The sequence below is a fragment of the Salvelinus namaycush genome, chromosome 11 (genome assembly GCF_016432855.1).
Source record: "Salvelinus namaycush isolate Seneca chromosome 11, SaNama_1.0, whole genome shotgun sequence".
Taxonomy (NCBI): domain Eukaryota; kingdom Metazoa; phylum Chordata; class Actinopteri; order Salmoniformes; family Salmonidae; genus Salvelinus; species Salvelinus namaycush.
The window spans coordinates 45,345,588-45,360,405 of NC_052317.1; the positions used below are offsets into that span (position 1 = coordinate 45,345,588).

A 14,818-nucleotide genomic window follows, 5' to 3' on the forward strand; every position below is an offset into this window, starting at 1 on the left:
TTGTTTCTACCTGATATATTGTCTTTAACTATTTTACTACTATCTGTTAACTTTTTAACTCATATATCTGTTCACCTATATACCTGTTCTACTATAATATACTGTTCTACCTAATACCTGTTCACTATCATACGTTCTACCTATATACCTGTTCTACCTATATACCTGTTCTCCTAACATATTATACCTGTTTACCTATTATCTGTTTCTACCTATATACCTGGTCTACCTATATACCTGTTATACCTTATACCTGTTCTACCTATCTCTACTGTTTACCTATATACCAGTTCACATATACCTGTTCTACCTATATACCTGTTCTACTATATACCTGTTCTACCTATTATACCGTTCTACCATATATACTGTTTATACCTATATATCTGTTCACCTAATACCTGTTCTACCTATAACTGTTCTACCTGTATACCTGTTATACCGTATATACACTGTTCTACCTATATATCTGTTCTACCTATTTACCTGTTCTACCTATTTACCTGTTTACCTATATATTGTCTAACCTACATATAAATGTTTCTAACTATATAACTGTTCTAACTATAACTGTTCTACCTATATACCTGTTCTACCTATATACCTGTTCTACCTATATACTGTTCTATACCTATATAACTGTTCTACCTATATATCTGTTCTACCTATATACTGTTCTACCTAATATGTACTAATATCTGTTCTACCTATATATCTTTTCTACCTATAACCAGTACTATATATACTGTCTACCTATATACCTGTTTCACCTAATACCTGTTCTACCTATATACCTGTTCTACTAATACCTGTTCTAATTATATCTGTTCTATACCTACATACCTGTTCTACCTATATATATACCTGTTCTACCTGATACCTGTTCTACCTATATACCTGTTCTACCTATATATCTGTCTACCTATTACTGTTCTACCATATACCTGTGCTACCTATATATCTGTTCTACACCTATCAACCGTGTTCTAACTATATACCTGTTCTACCTATATACTGTTCGACCTATATACCTGTTCTACCTATATATCTGTTCTACCTATAATACCTGTTCTTACCTATATATCTGTTCTACCATAACCTGTTCTACTATATATGTTCTACCTATATACACTGTTTACCTATATATCCGTTCTACCTATATAACCTGTTCTACCTATATACCTGTTCTACCATATACCTGTTTACTATCTATACTGTCTATACATATCTACCTGTTCTACCATATACCTGTTCTACTCTATATCTGTTTACCTATTATACCGTTCTACATAATATCTGTTCTATACCTATTCTACCTATATACCTATATACCTGTTCTACATATATACCTGTTATAACTATATACCTGTTCTACCTATATAACTGTCTAACTATAACTGTTACTAACTATATACTGTTCAACATATATCATGTTTCTACTATAACCTGTTCTGCCTAGATACCGCAAACCGAACCAGAGGGGATGTGGTCTAGTCATCAAACAGAGGGGATGTGGTCCAGTCATCAAACAGAACCAGAGGGGATGGGTCTAGTCATCAAACAGAGCCAGAGGGGATGTGGTCTAGTCATCAAACAAAACAGAGGGGATGTGGTCTAGACATCAAACAGAACCAGAGGGGATGTGGTCTAGTCATCAAACAGAACCAGAGGGATGTGGTCTAGTCATCAAACAGAACCAGAGGGGATGTGGTCTAGTCATCAAACAGAACCAGAGGGGTGTGGTCTAGTCAACAAACAGAACCAGAGGGGATGTGGTCTAGTCATCAAACAGAACCAGAGGGGATGTGGTCTAGTCATCAACAGAACCGAGGGGATGTGGTCTAGTCATCAAACAGAGGGGATGTGGTCTAGTCATCAAACAGACCAGAGGGGATGTGGTCTAGTCATCAAACAGAACCAGAGGGGATGTGGTCTAGTCATCAAACAGAGGGATTGGTCTAGTCATCAAACAGAACCAGAGGGGTGTGTGGTCTAGTCATCAAACAGAACCAGAGGGGATGTGGTCTAGTCATCAAACAGAACCAGAGGGGATGTGGTCTAGTCATCAAACAGAGCCGGAGGGGATGTGGTCTAGACATCAAACAGAGCCAGAGGGGATGTGGTCTAGTCATCAAACAGAACCGGAGGGGATGTGGTCTAGTCATCAAACAGAGCCAGAGGGGATGTGGTCTAGTCATCAAACAGAGGGATGTGGTAGTCATCAAACAGAACCAGAGGGGGTGTGGTCTAGTCATCAAACAGAGGGGATGTGGTCTAGTCATCAAACAGAACCAGAGGGGGTGTGTCTAGTCATCAAAAGAACCAGAGGGATGTGGTCTAGTCATCAAACAGAGCAGAGGGGATGTGGTCTAGTCATCAAACAGAACCAGAGGGGATGTGTCTAGTCATCAAACAGAGCCAGAGGGGATGTGGTCTAGTCATCAACCAGAGGGGATGAGGTCTAGTCATCAAACAGAGGGGACGTGGTCTAGTCATCAAACAGAACCAGAGGGATGTGGTCTAGTCATCAAACGAAACCAGAGGGATGTGGTCTAGTCATCAAACAGAGCCAGAGGGGATGTGGTCTAGTCATCAAACAGAACCAAAGGGGATGTGGTCTAGTCATCAAACAGAGCCAGCGGGATGTGGTCTAGTCATCAAACAGAACCAGGGGGATGTGGTCTAGTCATCAACCAGAGGGGATGTGGTCTAGTCATAACAGAACCAGAGGGATGTGGTCTAGTCATCAAACAGAACCAGAGGGGATGTGGTCTAGTCATCAACAGAACCAGAGGGGATGTGGTCTAGTCATCAAACAGAGCCGGAGGGGATGTGGTCTAGTCATCAAACAGAGCCAGAGGGGATGTGGTCTAGTCATCAAACAGAACCAGAGGGGATGTGGTCTAGTCATCAAACAGAGCCAGAGGGGATGTGGTCCAGTCATCAAACAGAGGGGATGTGGTCTAGTCATCAAACAGAACCAGAGGGGATGTGGTCTAGTCATCAAACAGAGGGATGTGGTCTAGTCATCAACAGAACCAGAGGGGGTGTGGTCTAGTCATCAAACAGAACCAGAGGGGATGTGGTCTAGTCATCAAACAGAGCCAGAGGGGATGTGGTCTAGTCATCAAACAGAACCAGAGGGGATGTGGTCTAGTCATCAAACAGAGCCAGAGGGGATGTGGTCTAGTCATCAACCAGAGGGGATGAGGTCTAGTCATCAAACAGAGGGGACGTGGTCTAGTCATCAAACAGAACCAGAGGGGATGTGGTCTAGTCATCAAACAGAACCAGAGGGGATGTGGTCTAGTCATCAAACAGAGCCAGAGGGGATGTGGTCTAGTCATCAAACAGAACCAGAGGGGATGTGGTCTAGTCATCAAACAGAGCCAGAGGGGATGTGGTCTAGTCATCAAACAGAACCAGAGGGGGTGTGGTCTAGTCATCAAACAGAACCAGAGGGGATGTGGTCTAGTCATCAAACAGAACCAGAGGGGATGTGGTCTAGTCATCAAACAGAACCAGAGGGGATGTGGTCTAGTCATCAAACAGAGGGGATGTGGTCTAGTCATCAAACAGAACCAGAGGGGATGTGGTCTAGTCATCAAACAGAACCAGAGGGGATGTGGTCTAGTCATCAAACAGAGGGGATGTGGTCTAGTCATCAAACAGAACCAGAGGGGATGTGGTCTAGTCATCAAACAGAGCCAGAGGGGATGTGGTCTAGTCATCAAACAGAACCAGAGGGGATGTGGTCTAGACATCAAACAGAACCAGAGGGGATGTGGTCTAGTCATCAAACAGAACCAGAGGGGATGTGGTCTAGTCATCAAACAGAACCAGAGGGGATGTGGTCTAGTCATCAAACAGAACCAGAGGGGGTGTGGTCTAGTCATCAAACAGAACCAGAGGGGATGTGGTCTAGTCATCAAACAGAACCAGAGGGGATGTGGTCTAGTCATCAAACAGAACCAGAGGGGATGTGGTCTAGTCATCAAACAGAGGGGATGTGGTCTAGTCATCAAACAGAACCAGAGGGGATGTGGTCTAGTCATCAAACAGAACCAGAGGGGATGTGGTCTAGTCATCAAACAGAGGGGATGTGGTCTAGTCATCAAACAGAACCAGAGGGGGTGTGGTCTAGTCATCAAACAGAACCAGAGGGGATGTGGTCTAGTCATCAAACAGAACCAGAGGGGATGTGGTCTAGTCATCAAACAGAGCCGGAGGGGATGTGGTCTAGTCATCAAACAGAGCCAGAGGGGATGTGGTCTAGTCATCAAACAGAACCAGAGGGGATGTGGTCTAGTCATCAAACAGAGCCAGAGGGGATGTGGTCCAGTCATCAAACAGAGGGGATGTGGTCTAGTCATCAAACAGAACCAGAGGGGATGTGGTCTAGTCATCAAACAGAGGGGATGTGGTCTAGTCATCAAACAGAACCAGAGGGGGTGTGGTCTAGACATCAAACAGAACCAGAGGGGATGTGGTCTAGTCATCAAACAGAGCCAGAGGGGATGTGGTCTAGTCATCAAACAGAACCAGAGGGGATGTGGTCTAGTCATCAAACAGAGCCAGAGGGGATGTGGTCTAGTCATCAACCAGAGGGGATGAGGTCTAGTCATCAAACAGAGGGGACGTGGTCTAGTCATCAAACAGAACCAGAGGGGATGTGGTCTAGTCATCAAACAGAACCAGAGGGGATGTGGTCTAGTCATCAAACAGAGCCAGAGGGGATGTGGTCTAGTCATCAAACAGAACCAGAGGGGATGTGGTCTAGTCATCAAACAGAGCCAGAGGGGATGTGGTCTAGTCATCAAACAGAACCAGAGGGGATGTGGTCTAGTCATCAACCAGAGGGGATGTGGTCTAGTCATCAAACAGAACCAGAGGGGATGTGGTCTAGTCATCAAACAGAACCAGAGGGGATGTGGTCTAGTCATCAAACAGAACCAGAGGGGATGTGGTCTAGTCATCAAACAGAACCAGAGGGGATGTGGTCTAGTCATCAAACAGAGCCGGAGGGGATGTGGTCTAGTCATCAAACAGAGCCAGAGGGGATGTGGTCTAGTCATCAAACAGAACCAGAGGGGATGTGGTCTAGTCATCAAACAGAGCCAGAGGGGATGTGGTCTAGTCATCAAACAGAGGGGATGTGGTCTAGTCATCAAACAGAACCAGAGGGGATGTGGTCTAGTCATCAAACAGAGGGGATGTGGTCTAGTCATCAAACAGAACCAGAGGGGATGTGGTCTAGTCATCAAACAGAACCAGAGGGGATGTGGTCTAGTCATCAAACAGAGCCAGAGGGGATGTGGTCTAGTCATCAAACAGAACCAGAGGGGATGTGGTCTAGTCATCAAACAGAGCCAGAGGGGATGTGGTCTAGTCATCAAACAGAGGGGATGGGGTCTAGTCATCAAACAGAGGGGACGTGGTCTAGTCATCAAACAGAACCAGAGGGGATGTGGTCTAGTCATCAAACAGAACCAGAGGGGATGTGGTCTAGTCATCAAACAGAGCCAGAGGGGATGTGGTCTAGTCATCAAACAGAACCAGAGGGGATGTGGTCTAGTCATCAAACAGAGCCAGAGGGGATGTGGTCTAGTCATCAAACAGAACCAGAGGGGATGTGGTCTAGTCATCAAACAGAGGGGATGTGGTCTAGTCATCAAACAGAACTAGAGGGGATGTGGTCTAGTCATCAAACAGAACCAGAGGGGATGTGGTCTAGTCATCAAACAGAACCAGAGGGGATGTGGTCTAGTCATCAGAGGGGATGTGGTCTAGTCATCAAACAGAACCAGAGGGGATGTGGTCTAGTCATCAAACAGAACCAGAGGGGATGTGGTCTAGTCATCAAACAGAACCAGAGGGGATGTGGTCTAGTCATCAAACAGAACCAGAGGGGATGTGGTCTAGTCATCAAACAGAGGGGATGTGGTCTAGTCATCAAACAGAACCAGAGGGGATGTGGTCTAGTCATCAAACAGAGGGGATGTGGTCCAGTCATCAAACAGAACCAGAGGGGATGTGGTCTAGACATCAAACAGAACCAGAGGGGATGTGGTCTAGTCATCAACCAGAACCAGAGGGGATGTGGTCTAGACATCAAACAGAACCAGAGGGGATGTGGTCTAGTCATCAAACAGAACCAGAGGGGATGTGGTCTAGACATCAAACAGAGCCAGAGGGGATGTGGTCTAGTCATCAAACAGAGGGGATGTGGTCTAGTCATCAAACAGAGGGGATGTGGTCTAGTCATCAAACAGAGCCAGAGGGGATGTGGTCTAGTCATCAGAGGGGATGTGGTCTAGTCATCAAACAGAACCAGAGGGGATGTGGTCTAGTCATCAAACAGAACCAGAGGGGATGTGGTCTAGTCATCAAACAGAACCAGAGGGGATGTGGTCTAGTCATCAAACAGAACCAGAGGGGATGTGGTCTAGTCATCAAACAGAGGGGATGTGGTCTAGTCATCAAACAGAACCAGAGGGGATGTGGTCTAGTCATCAAACAGAGGGGATGTGGTCCAGTCATCAAACAGAACCAGAGGGGATGTGGTCTAGTCATCAAACAGAACCAGAGGGGATGTGGTCTAGTCATCAAACAGAACCAGAGGGGATGTGGTCTAGACATGAAACAGAACCAGAGGGGATGTGGTCTAGTCATCAAACAGAACCAGAGGGGATGTGGTCTAGTCATCAAACAGAACCAGAGGGGGTGTGGTCTAGTCAACAAACAGAACCAGAGGGGATGTGGTCTAGTCATCAAACAGAACCAGAGGGGATGTGGTCTAGTCATCAAACAGAACCAGAGGGGATGTGGTCTAGTCATCAAACAGAACCAGAGGGGGTGTGGTCTAGTCATCAAACAGAACCAGAGGGGATGTGGTCTAGTCATCAAACAGAGGGGATGTGGTCTAGTCATCAAACAGAACCAGAGGGGATGTGGTCTAGTCATCAAACAGAGCCAGAGGGGATGTGGTCTAGTCATCAAACAGAACCAGAGGGGATGTGGTCTAGTCATCAAACAGAGGGGATGTGGTCTAGTCATCAAACAGAGGGGATGTGGTCTAGTCATCAAACAGAACCAGAGGGGATGTGGTCTAGTCATCAAACAGAACCAGAGGGGGTGTGGTCTAGTCATCAAACAGAACCAGAGGGGATGTGGTCTAGTCATCAAACAGAGGGGATGTGGTCTAGTCAACAAACAGAGCCAGAGGGGATGTGGTCTAGTCATCAAACAGAACCAGAGGGGATGTGGTCTAGTCATCAAACAGAACCAGAGGGGATGTGGTCTAGTCATCAAACAGAACCAGAGGGGGTGTGGTCTAGTCATCAAACAGAACCAGAGGGGATGTGGTCTAGTCATCAAACAGAACCAGAGGGGATGTGGTCTAGTCAACAAACAGAACCAGAGGGGATGTGGTCTAGTCATCAAACAGAGGGGATGTGGTCTAGTCATCAAACAGAACCAGAGGGGATGTGGTCTAGTCATCAAACAGAACCAGAGGGGGTGTGGTCTAGTCATCAACCAGAGGGGATGTGGTCTAGACATCAAACAGAGCCAGAGGGGATGTGGTCTAGTCATCAAACAGAGCCAGAGGGGATGTGGTCTAGTCATCAAACAGAGCCAGAATCAGAGGGGATGTGGTCTAGTCATCAAACAGAACCGGAGGGGGTGTGGTCTAGTCATCAAACAGAGCCGGAGGGGATGTGGTCTAGACATCAAACAGAGCCGGAGGGGATGTGGTCTAGACATCAAACAGAACCAGAGGGGATGTGGTCTAGTCATCAAACAGAACCAGAGGGGGTGTGGTCTAGACATCAAACAGAACCAGAGGGGATGTGGTCTAGTCATCAAACAGAGCCGGAGGGGGTGTGGTCTAGACATCAAACAGAACCAGAGGGGATGTGTTCTAGTCATCAAACAGAACCAGAGGGGATGTGGTCTAGTCATCAAACAGAGGGGATGAGGTCTAGTCATCAAACAGAGGGGATGTGGTCTAGTCATCAAACAGAGCCAGAGGGGATGTGGTCTAGTCATCAAACAGAACCAGAGGGGATGTGGTCTAGTCATCAAACAGAGCCGGAGGGGATGTGGTCTAGTCATCAAACAGAGCCAGAGGGGATGTGGTCTAGTCATCAAACAGAACCAGAGGGGATGTGGTCTAGTCATCAAACAGAACCAGAGGGGATGTGGTCTAGTCATCAAACAGAGCCAGAGGGGATGTGGTCTAGTCATCAGAGGGGATGTGGTCTAGTCATCAAACAGAGGGGATGTGGTCTAGTCATCAAACAGAACCAGAGGGGATGTGGTCTAGTCATCAAACAGAGCCAGAGGGGATGTGGTCTAGTCATCAAACAGAGCCAGAGGGGATGTGGTCTAGTCATCAAACAGAACCAGAGGGGATGTGGTCTAGTCATCAAACAGAACCAGAGGGGATGTGGTCTAGTCATCAAACAGAGCCAGAGGGGATGTGGTCTAGTCATCAAACAGAACCAGAGGGGATGTGGTCTAGTCATCAAACAGAGCCAGAGGGGATGTGGTCTAGTCATCAAACAGAACCAGAGGGGATGTGGTCTAGTCATCAACCAGAACCAGAGGGGATGTGGTCTAGTCATCAAACAGAACCAGAGGGGATGTGGTCTAGTCATCAAACAGAACCAGAGGGGATGTGGTCTAGTCATCAAACAGAACCAGAGGGGATGTGGTCTAGTCATCAAACAGAACCAGAGGGGATGTGGTCTAGTCATCAAACAGAACCAGAGGGGATGTGGTCCAGTCATCAAACAGAGGGGATGTGGTCTAGTCATCAAACAGAGGGGATGTGGTCTAGTCATCAAACAGAACCAGAGGGGATGTGGTCTAGTCATCAAACAGAGGGGATGTGGTCTAGACATCAAACAGAACCAGAGGGGATGTGGTCTAGTCATCAAACAGAGGGGATGTGGTCTAGGCATCAAACAGAACCAGAGGGGATGTGGTCTAGTCATCAAACAGAGGGGATGTGGTCTAGTCATCAAACAGAACCAGAGGGGATGTGGTCTAGTCATCAAACAGAGCCAGAGGGGATGTGGTCTAGTCATCAAACAGAACCAGAGGGGATGTGGTCTAGACATCAAACAGAACCAGAGGGGATGTGGTCTAGTCATCAAACAGAACCAGAGGGGATGTGGTCTAGTCATCAAACAGAACCAGAGGGGATGTGGTCTAGTCATCAAACAGAACCAGAGGGGGTGTGGTCTAGTCATCAAACAGAACCAGAGGGGATGTGGTCTAGTCATCAAACAGAACCAGAGGGGATGTGGTCTAGTCATCAAACAGAACCAGAGGGGATGTGGTCTAGTCATCAAACAGAGGGGATGTGGTCTAGTCATCAAACAGAACCAGAGGGGATGTGGTCTAGTCATCAAACAGAACCAGAGGGGATGTGGTCTAGTCATCAAACAGAGGGGATGTGGTCTAGTCATCAAACAGAACCAGAGGGGGTGTGGTCTAGTCATCAAACAGAACCAGAGGGGATGTGGTCTAGTCATCAAACAGAACCAGAGGGGATGTGGTCTAGTCATCAAACAGAGCCGGAGGGGATGTGGTCTAGTCATCAAACAGAGCCAGAGGGGATGTGGTCTAGTCATCAAACAGAACCAGAGGGGATGTGGTCTAGTCATCAAACAGAGCCAGAGGGGATGTGGTCCAGTCATCAAACAGAGGGGATGTGGTCTAGTCATCAAACAGAACCAGAGGGGGTGTGGTCTAGTCATCAAACAGAGGGGATGTGGTCTAGTCATCAAACAGAACCAGAGGGGGTGTGGTCTAGTCATCAAACAGAACCAGAGGGGATGTGGTCTAGTCATCAAACAGAGCCAGAGGGGATGTGGTCTAGTCATCAAACAGAACCAGAGGGGATGTGGTCTAGTCATCAAACAGAGCCAGAGGGGATGTGGTCTAGTCATCAACCAGAGGGGATGAGGTCTAGTCATCAAACAGAGGGGACGTGGTCTAGTCATCAAACAGAACCAGAGGGGATGTGGTCTAGTCATCAAACAGAACCAGAGGGGATGTGGTCTAGTCATCAAACAGAGCCAGAGGGGATGTGGTCTAGTCATCAAACAGAACCAGAGGGGATGTGGTCTAGTCATCAAACAGAGCCAGAGGGGATGTGGTCTAGTCATCAAACAGAACCAGAGGGGGTGTGGTCTAGTCATCAACCAGAGGGGATGTGGTCTAGTCATCAAACAGAACCAGAGGGGATGTGGTCTAGTCATCAAACAGAACCAGAGGGGATGTGGTCTAGTCATCAAACAGAACCAGAGGGGATGTGGTCTAGTCATCAAACAGAGCCGGAGGGGATGTGGTCTAGTCATCAAACAGAGCCAGAGGGGATGTGGTCTAGTCATCAAACAGAACCAGAGGGGATGTGGTCTAGTCATCAAACAGAGCCAGAGGGGATGTGGTCTAGTCATCAAACAGAGGGGATGTGGTCTAGTCATCAAACAGAACCAGAGGGGATGTGGTCTAGTCATCAAACAGAGGGGATGTGGTCTAGTCATCAAACAGAACCAGAGGGGATGTGGTCTAGTCATCAAACAGAACCAGAGGGGATGTGGTCTAGTCATCAAACAGAGCCAGAGGGGATGTGGTCTAGTCATCAAACAGAACCAGAGGGGATGTGGTCTAGTCATCAAACAGAGCCAGAGGGGATGTGGTCTAGTCATCAACCAGAGGGGATGAGGTCTAGTCATCAAACAGAGGGGACGTGGTCTAGTCATCAAACAGAACCAGAGGGGATGTGGTCTAGTCATCAAACAGAACCAGAGGGGATGTGGTCTAGTCATCAAACAGAGCCAGAGGGGATGTGGTCTAGTCATCAAACAGAACCAGAGGGGATGTGGTCTAGTCATCAAACAGAGCCAGAGGGGATGTGGTCTAGTCATCAAACAGAACCAGAGGGGGTGTGGTCTAGTCATCAACCAGAGGGGATGTGGTCTAGTCATCAAACAGAACAAGAGGGGATGTGGTCTAGTCATCAAACAGAACCAGAGGGGATGTGGTCTAGTCATCAAACAGAACCAGAGGGGATGTGGTCTAGTCATCAGAGGGGATGTGGTCTAGTCATCAAACAGAACCAGAGGGGATGTGGTCTAGTCATCAAACAGAACCAGAGGGGATGTGGTCTAGTCATCAAACAGAACCAGAGGGGATGTGGTCTAGTCATCAAACAGAACCAGAGGGGATGTGGTCTAGTCATCAAACAGACGGGATGTGGTCTAGTCATCAAACAGAACCAGAGGGGATGTGGTCTAGTCATCAAACAGAGGGGATGTGGTCCAGTCATCAAACAGAACCAGAGGGGATGTGGTCTAGTCATCAAACAGAACCAGAGGGGATGTGGTCTAGTCATCAAACAGAACCAGAGGGGATGTGGTCTAGACATGAAACAGAACCAGAGGGGATGTGGTCTAGTCATCAAACAGAACCAGAGGGGATGTGGTCTAGTCATCAAACAGAACCAGAGGGGGTGTGGTCTAGTCAACAAACAGAACCAGAGGGGATGTGGTCTAGTCATCAAACAGAACCAGAGGGGATGTGGTCTAGTCATCAAACAGAACCAGAGGGGATGTGGTCTAGACATCAAACAGAGCCAGATGGGAATGTGGTCTAGTCATCAAACAGAACCAAAGGGGATGTGGTCTAGTCATCAAACAGAGGGGATGTGGTCTAGTCATCAAACAGAACCAGAGGGGGTGTGGTCTAGTCATCAAACAGAACCAGAGGGGATGTGGTCTAGTCATCAAACAGAACCAGAGGGGATGTGGTCTAGTCATCAAACAGAGGGGATGTGGTCTAGTCATCAAACAGAACCAGAGGGGATGTGGTCTAGTCATCAAACAGAACCAGAGGGGGTGTGGTCTAGTCATCAACCAGAGGGGATGTGGTCTAGTCATCAAACAGAACCAGAGGGGATGTGGTCTAGACATCAAACAGAGCCAGAGGGGATGTGGTCTAGTCATCAACCAGAGGGGATGTGGTCTAGACATCAAACAGAACCAGAGGGGATGTGGTCTAGTCATCAAACAGAACCAGAGGGGATGTGGTCTAGACATCAAACAGAGGGGATGTGGTCTAGCAGTTGAAAAAGCTAAAGAAAGGCGTTTGTAACGAGGGGGATCCTGAGCAGTAATTCTCACCGTCTGTGGCGATGCATCGTGACACCAGTTCCCACAGCACCAGCCCCATAGCATACATATCTATCCTCAGGAAGGAGTCTCTCTGGAAGTTTATAGCCCCTTCCAGAACCTCAGGGGCCATGTAACGCCACGTACCCACCTGGAGGAGGGAGAGCGAACGACAGAGGGAGAGCGAGAGATAAAGGAGAGAGAGCGAGAGATAAAGGAGAGAGCGAGAGATAAAGGAGAGGGAGCGAGAGATAAAGGAGAGGGAGCGAGAGATAAAGGAGAGGGAGCGAGAGATAGAGGGAGCGAGAACATTTTGAGAGAGAAAGCAAGTAAGTAATCGTAAGACCTGTGTGTGTGTGTGTGTGTGTGTGTGTGTGTGTGTGTGTGTGTGTGTGTGTGTGTGTGTGTTAATCTACCTGTCCGTGGGTGTCTCCTGGAGGTTTCCCCGGCTCAAACCGGACCGCCAGACCAAAGTCTCCGATGATGGCTGTCAGATCATGTCTCAACATCACGTTCTTACTCTTGAAATCCCTGGGAAATATATATATATATAAACTAGAACCCGTCGGCTTGATATAGTATCATGTTTAACTAGTCTTACTCTTGAAATCCCTGGGAAATATATATATATATAAACTAGAACCCGTCGGCTTGATATAGTATCATGTTTAACTAGTCTTACTCTTGAAATCCCTGGGAAATATATATATATATAAACTAGAACCCGTCGGCTTGATATAGTATCATGTTTAACTAGGCAGGTAAGTTATTGACTTTGAGAACACATGATGTCACCTGTGTGCGATGGTGGGTTTGGGACCTTCTCCCTTGTTGATGGGTGTGTCTTCATGGAGGTAAGCCAGGCCACGGGACATAGTCTCAGCAATGTGACACATTTCGGACCAGGTCACCGTACTGTCCTTCAGATGATCAGTCAACGAACCCTGTACACACACATGGACGCAGATGCACACAGACTTGGTTAAAAGGAGGTTTTGACTATGGCTTAGATTACAAACTGGAATAGACCACAATATAAACACAACATGTCCTTCTATAAATTAATAGATTCATTTATTGATTAATGAATTGATCGATTGGCTGTTTTTCCCTCACCCGTTCATGGAACTCCATGATGAGCCAGAGCTCAGTCTCCATGTTGCTGCCGTGTTTCTCTGCAGTGATGTAACGAAGCAGGTTCTCATGTCTCATACCAGGAGTCAGGAAGATATCTCTCTCATTCTGCCACGACTGCTTATCCTGCACACCCATACAATCATATGTTATAATAGAAACGTACAGGGTGGTAGGTAGCCTAGTGGTTAGAGCGTTGGGTAGGTAGCCTAGTGGTTAGAGCGTTGGGCAGGTAGCCTAGTGGTTAGAGCGTTGGGCAGGTAGCCTAGTGGTTAGAGTGTTGGGCAGGTAGCCTAGTGGTTAGAGTGTTGGGCAGGTAGCCTAGTGGTTAGAGCGTTGGGTAGGTAGCCTAGTGGTTAGAGCGTTGGGTAGGTAGCCTAGTGGTTAGAGCGTTGGGTAGGTAGCCTAGTGGTTAGAGCGTTGGGCCAGTAACCAAAAGGTTGCTGGATCAAATCCCTGAGCTGACAAGGCAGAAAATCTGTCGTTCTGCCCCTGAACAAATCAGTTAACCCCACTGTTCCCCGAAGACGTGGATGTCGATTAAGGCATCCCCCCCGCACCTCTCTGATTCAGAGGGGTTGGGTTAAATGCAGAAGACACATTTCAGTTGTACAACTAACTAGGTATTTCCCTTTCCCATTTTTATTTTAATTAAATCACAATATATTTATGAAACTCTATTTACACAAGTAGTGTCCTGTAACCTGGCTTAGATCCCCAAAGCGCAAGCAGTAGCACAGTGGAAAAGGAAAAGTCCCTAGAAGGAAGAAACCTCAAGAGGAACCAGGTTCAGCGGGGAATCATTTCTGCTATCACCTGTATTCACCCAGGGCTGAATGGTACTATTCCATAGACCAGGGGTGTCGAACATACAGCCCGCGGGGAGTTGGAGGAAAGAGCACGTTTAAACCCTCTAGAATCGATGTCCGCGGACCCCTGCAGAAATCTAATTTAGAATCATAAAAAAAATCCACCAGAAAAATCTCTAGTTTAAGCTAGAGATCTCAATATACTTTCAAATGACTACAACCAAAATGGAAACTGTAGTCATGACAACAGACCTACAGTACATTCATACAGTGTCTTTTGACTGTCCAGCTAATAACCACAAGTCATCAAAAATTAACCAAGGAAATATAACCAATTTTCAGTGCGGCCCTCCGGACCTCGTTGAAGACTTAATGCCTTCAACGGGGGGGGGGGGGGGGCAAAATGAATTCAAGGCCTCTGCCATAGACTAAACCCTGCATGTCTTACCTGAACAGGGAAGACCTTTACAGCCACGTATTCACTCATCAGCTGAGCCTTCCACACACAGCCGAAGCGCCCCCTTGCCTTCACCTCCAGTAACTGCAGCGGCTTCAGCCCAACCATGGGAGAGGGAGGGGTTTGCCGAGGGTCCTGACAGACAGGGGAGAAAACGAATCACAAGTCCATATCACACTCCATCAATTCTCTGATACTTTCCTTGATCTTCTTTATGCGTTGGGCTGTGTTTACAT

The 14,818-nt window shown here is 47.2% G+C and overlaps 1 protein-coding gene across 1 annotated transcript in view; it reads right to left on the reverse strand.

Annotated features, from left to right (window-relative positions):
• The window catches only part of LOC120055443 (activin receptor type-2B-like), a 35,544-nt gene that overhangs the window by 1,073 nt on the left and 19,653 nt on the right, over positions 1–14,818 (reverse strand). Inside the window, exons 5-9 of the mRNA XM_039003305.1 lie at positions 14,574–14,717; positions 13,299–13,442; positions 12,978–13,126; positions 12,599–12,713; positions 12,195–12,333 (exon numbers count right to left, since the gene is read on the reverse strand). Coding sequence (XP_038859233.1) covers positions 12,195–12,333; positions 12,599–12,713; positions 12,978–13,126; positions 13,299–13,442; positions 14,574–14,717 — 691 coding nt within the window. The remainder of the gene's footprint in view (positions 1–12,194; positions 12,334–12,598; positions 12,714–12,977; positions 13,127–13,298; positions 13,443–14,573; positions 14,718–14,818) is intronic.